Genomic DNA, 4,941 nt, shown 5'->3' on the forward strand with positions numbered 1-4,941 from the left:
CAACAACAACAACAACAAAAGGCTGGCATTAACTGTGGCAGCTCAATTAATCAATAAAAGAATCTTCAGGAAATATCCATGGGAAATGACACTGGTTCACTTATTTCTTATACTGTTTCAGCACTTCCAGAATGTATGAGGACTGTAGATTCCAGGGTGTGTACTAACAATATGTGAAATGACTTCTAAACAGAATAGTATGTGCAAAGTCCTTTTGTCCTTTTCCTTGTCAATTGTGCAATGGTACTTTGGTTCAAGCAAGGATTGTGTCAACAGTGGAAATAGGGGCTGGAGAGATTAGCTCAGTGGTTAAGAGCACTGACTTATCTTCCAGGGAACCTATGTTCAATTCCTAACACCCACATTGCAGCTTATAAGCACTTGTAGTTCTAAATCTTAGAGAATCTGATGTCCTATTCCGGCTTCCAAACACACTGTACACACACATGGTCCAAAAACCTACATGAAGCCAGGATACCCATAAACTAAAATAAAAATAAAGGTTAAAAAATTAAAATGTGCAGATACAGAGAGTATAAGGACTAAATTCAAGGAGAGTTTTGGGGTACAGATGCCAGCACCATTTCAAACAAATGTGAGGCTTTGTTCTAGCCACCATTTCATTGCCTGGATTTCCATTTTCTAGTCACAGAATGATATTTATACCATTCTAATATAATTATCATGAGAATTAACTGAAAAACAAAAAATTTCCTTCAATTATAAACATCATTAGATAACACATAGCAAATTTAGACAAAGGGGAAATCTTTCTCAACACTAATAAAGCCAGGTCAAATCTCAAGTCTATATTGATCTTCTTGGGAAGCTGAGGCAGGAAGATCACAAAGTGAAGAATTGTCTAGGCTACCATGTGAGTTCAAAGACTACTTGTGCAATTAAGCAAGTCCCCGTCTCACAATTAAAAATAGAAAGAATATATTCTAACCCAGTGGTAGAGCACTTGCCTACCTTTCTTGATATCTCAGGTTCAGTCCCAAGACCAATAAAAACAAAACACTAATGAGAAAAGAAGTCATTGATTAAATCAGATGTTACACTGCAGAAAATAAATGTGCCTATGTTAGAAACAAGGGCAGTGTCTTAGTTACCCTATTCTATGAAGCAAGTATACTTGGAAATGGTATTAAGGAGGAAGGACATGTCTTCATGCTTTTCTCTCATTTAAATTTTTATACTGGGATGCACATAGCTTGCTAGGTCTATGTTCAATGTCATAAGAAATGTACCCCAGAAAATGTCAATATAGGATAACTATGATTAACAAATATGCATGTGGAAAATAGCTATATTTTATTATACCTCATTCTATTCAGATATGGTTATAGGAAGTAAGGAAAACCACATTTCGTGTTTATAATGTAACAGTATCACTTGGTGAATTTTTATATAATTTCTGTAATTCTTATATTTATTGCATAAATTTTTTCACTAATAAGAATCTTATTACTAGAAAATAATCCAGGCTAATTAAACCACATAACCTAATAAGTTTTTTTGGATACTTTTTTATTGATTTAAGTTTTATTGCATTATGATGAGAAAAGATACATAATTTCAATTCATCTGAATTTGTTAACATTTAAAAACTTAAGTAAATAGAATTATATCACATTCTTCTTTTCCTTTTGTACCCCAACTCCTCCCACAGATTCCTCCCTTCAATACCTGCAATACTTTTTATTATTTTGTCATATTCTCTAAAATTTATAAAATATTGTAACAATAAAAATGAGTATTATAAAAGTTGCTTGATATAAAACAATCAATTTAAGTCATATGTAGATGCTAGTCTGCAGGAATACTGAAAATATATTTTTCATAATATAAATTTTAAATAACTTGAAACATATTAACTGTATATTTTAATTTATCGCTACTAGTTTTTTTACATGAACATAAATAAAGTTGTTTTGTTTGTTTTATTTTTAGAAGAGCTTAAAATATTAGCTCTTACTGTGGTACAAGCCCAAAATAAGAACAATTTTTAGATGTTGGAGTTCATTCTAATAAGGCTGTATGTACTTCAATGACCCTCACATCACCAAAGGATTTTACCTCCATAGTAGCTAAGAGTTGACAGCTCTGCTGTGCCAAGGAACGAATCGTAGGCACAATTTTTGTATACAGACTTCCTGCTATGGTCAAAGCTATTTGACTTGAATGACTGTCTTCATTCTCAGCCCACACAGAACAGGTTACATTCATTTAAGAAATGGTGTGCATATAAATATGGTCTATTTGGGAAGTCATTCACCAACTGTTTCAATGAACAATGGTTCTGCTTAAATTTTATCCTTTGTAAAAATACTAGTAAAAATAACTGAAGTGACAGTTGTGAAAATATTAATAAACCTTTAATTATTTGTCTGCACTAAAGATTTTTCTTTGAATTACATGTCAATAAAAGTAATGGTTACTTATATCGGTATTCCAGACTAGAAAATGTTTTTACTATAGTAGTTTAACTTAAGCAAAAACTGTGTTCTCACCTGACCAAGTTCTTCATTAAGGTCTGATGTATTAACCAAGGCTCCTTCATTAATTTCTTCATCAAAAAAGTCTTTATCCCATGAAATGAAGAATGACCCTAAAAATTTCTGCATTTCTACTGTGACATACATGGAGACAGGTATAATGAAGTTGAAGAGAACCATAAATGATAAAAAATCAGTGAACATTTTCAAAACCTAAAATAAGAGATGGCTCATGTTAATTAGATCCACAGCCTCCTTAGATGAATAAAATATAAAATGGCTTTCTTTCATTTCAATGCTTAACATACTATTAATATAAAGAAACTTCCTAATGACACTATATCATTATATTCAAAATTATTAGTATTAAAAACATTTTAATATACTATGAATTTTATCTGTTTTTCAGTGTATAGGCTTTCTACTTTAATACTTTTTAACCTCATTAATTCCTAAATTCCTCCCACCCACAGATGGAAACATTCAAAGTTCATATGTAGATATGAAAACAAGTTCATATTGAATTAAAAATGCCAGAAAGCTCATTACTTTTTAAGTCTCTTAACAAAAGAGTCAAACAAACATAAACATATATAAAGTAAAAACAAATCTAAATCAAAAGGTCTCATTTTTGTGAGTAGTATTTCAGTAAAGGGTAGCTTAAATACAAGAGTTAATATTTTTCACAGCAAAGCAATTACCTTAAAAGTTTCCCGTTCCTTTTGAGTCTTTTGGTTATACCAAGGTTCATCATTGTATGGGGTACTTTGCCAAACATACTTTAGAGTTGTGCATATTGCAGCTTTGGTCAGTAAAATAAATAAATAAACAATCAAGAAGGCATTAATAGATCTGAAAAACAAGATAGTATGTCTAGTTACTTAAGACATAAATTAGAAAATTAAATTGTTCAATTTTAATTTAGTTTAGTTTTAACTAATCTAAAGCTCCTCCTGTGTATGTTATACAATCACAGTCTAATATTTTTATGTAAGAACTTTAATTATCACAGCTGAAGAATCACTGTTTAAGTAGCAAAGTGAAAATCTAGCCCTGGACTGTTTATTGATCACTAACGTTCCTCAAGGCACAATATCTGGATAGTCAAATACACCTTTACTAAGGCTCCTGTAAAATAACTGGAATGGACATATCCATATATTTTAGTAACTACTTAACCTCTATGGAAAGTGTATTGCATCTCCCCTCCAAAAGACTAAATATTTCAAACTAAAGGTAGAATAGCAAATGTGAACCTCACGCTGAGCATATATTCTCTTAGCATTATTTGACAGCATAATTCAGAATAAGATACAGTAAATCATATCTATGCCTACAAAGAGAAAAGTATGTCTGGCATGGTGGTGTCTATAAATCCAGTTGGTGGTGTCTATAAATCCAGTTGGTGGTGTCTATAAATCCAGTTTGTGGTATCTATAAATCCAGTAGTTGGATTTATACTGGTAGAATGATTGCAAAATCAAGATCATCGTCAGGTTATGCAGCTAGTTTAAAATCAGATTGGGCTGCATGAGATACATTCTCCCTCTCTCTCTCTCTCTCTCTCTCTCTCTCTCTCTCTCTCTCTCTCTCTCTCTCTCTCTCTCTCACACACACACACACACACACACACACAGAGGCAAGCACACACACATGCGTATGTACACACAGACAAAAAAATTTAGAAAAAATTGAATTAAATTTGAAAAATTAATTAAAATTAAAAAAGAGAAACCTCTGTTAGGGTCACTGTACTTGATCTACTACTCAAATAATGTAGAGCTAACTTACACATATGAACTAAAGGACCCCAAATCCAGCAACAAAAGTAAAAGAATTTACAGCTTCCGGTCTGTCTGGGCCGGCAGGTACCCTAAGAAGACCTTGGGTACAAGTTCCATGAGTCCCACAACACCCAGAGGAAGCTCCACTCCCAGGCACTCTAACATGCCCAGGATCAGAGGTGAGAAGGACAGAGCATCTGTCCCAACACCTGGAGTAACTAGGAGCAGGCGAACCAGGCACACAGGAACACCACCAGCCCAGTGGCTCAGGTTCCTTCTAGTTTGTCTAGGCCAGCAGGTGCCCTGAGAAGACCTTGGGCATAAGCTCCACAGCCACTCCCAGGTACTCTAACAAGCCCTAGATCACAGGATCACAGAGACAGCTTGACTCTGAGGAGTTCTGACACAACCAGGATCACAGGAAGTGCAGGATCCAATCAGATTTAGCAAGGGCAGGTAGCACTAGAGATTACCAGATGGCAGGAGGCAAGTGTAAGAACATAAGCAACACAAACCAAGGTTACTTGGCATCATCAGAACCCAATTCTTCCACCATACCAAGTCCTGGACACACCCCATCACACTGGAAAAGCAAGATTCAGATATAAAATCACTTATCATGATGATGATGATACAGGACCTTAAGAAAGACATAAATA

General features: G+C 34.1%; 1 protein-coding gene across 10 annotated transcripts in view; it reads right to left on the minus strand.

The window, feature by feature from the left end:
• The window catches only part of Atp11c (ATPase phospholipid transporting 11C), a 119,631-nt gene that overhangs the window by 63,289 nt on the left and 51,401 nt on the right, over nt 1-4,941 (minus strand). For 9 of the 10 annotated variants that reach the window (XM_031363124.1, XM_031363153.1, XM_031363184.1 and 6 more), the window contains 2 exons: nt 3,200-3,350; nt 2,514-2,711 (listed from right to left, as the gene is read on the minus strand). In XM_031363124.1, the coding sequence (XP_031218984.1) occupies nt 2,514-2,711; nt 3,200-3,350 (349 nt within the window). The remainder of the gene's footprint in view (nt 1-2,513; nt 2,712-3,199; nt 3,351-4,941) is intronic. The other variant, XM_031363191.1, reaches the window with a different exon arrangement.

The sequence above is a fragment of the Mastomys coucha genome, chromosome X (genome assembly GCF_008632895.1).
Source record: "Mastomys coucha isolate ucsf_1 chromosome X, UCSF_Mcou_1, whole genome shotgun sequence".
NCBI lineage: Eukaryota > Metazoa > Chordata > Mammalia > Rodentia > Muridae > Mastomys > Mastomys coucha.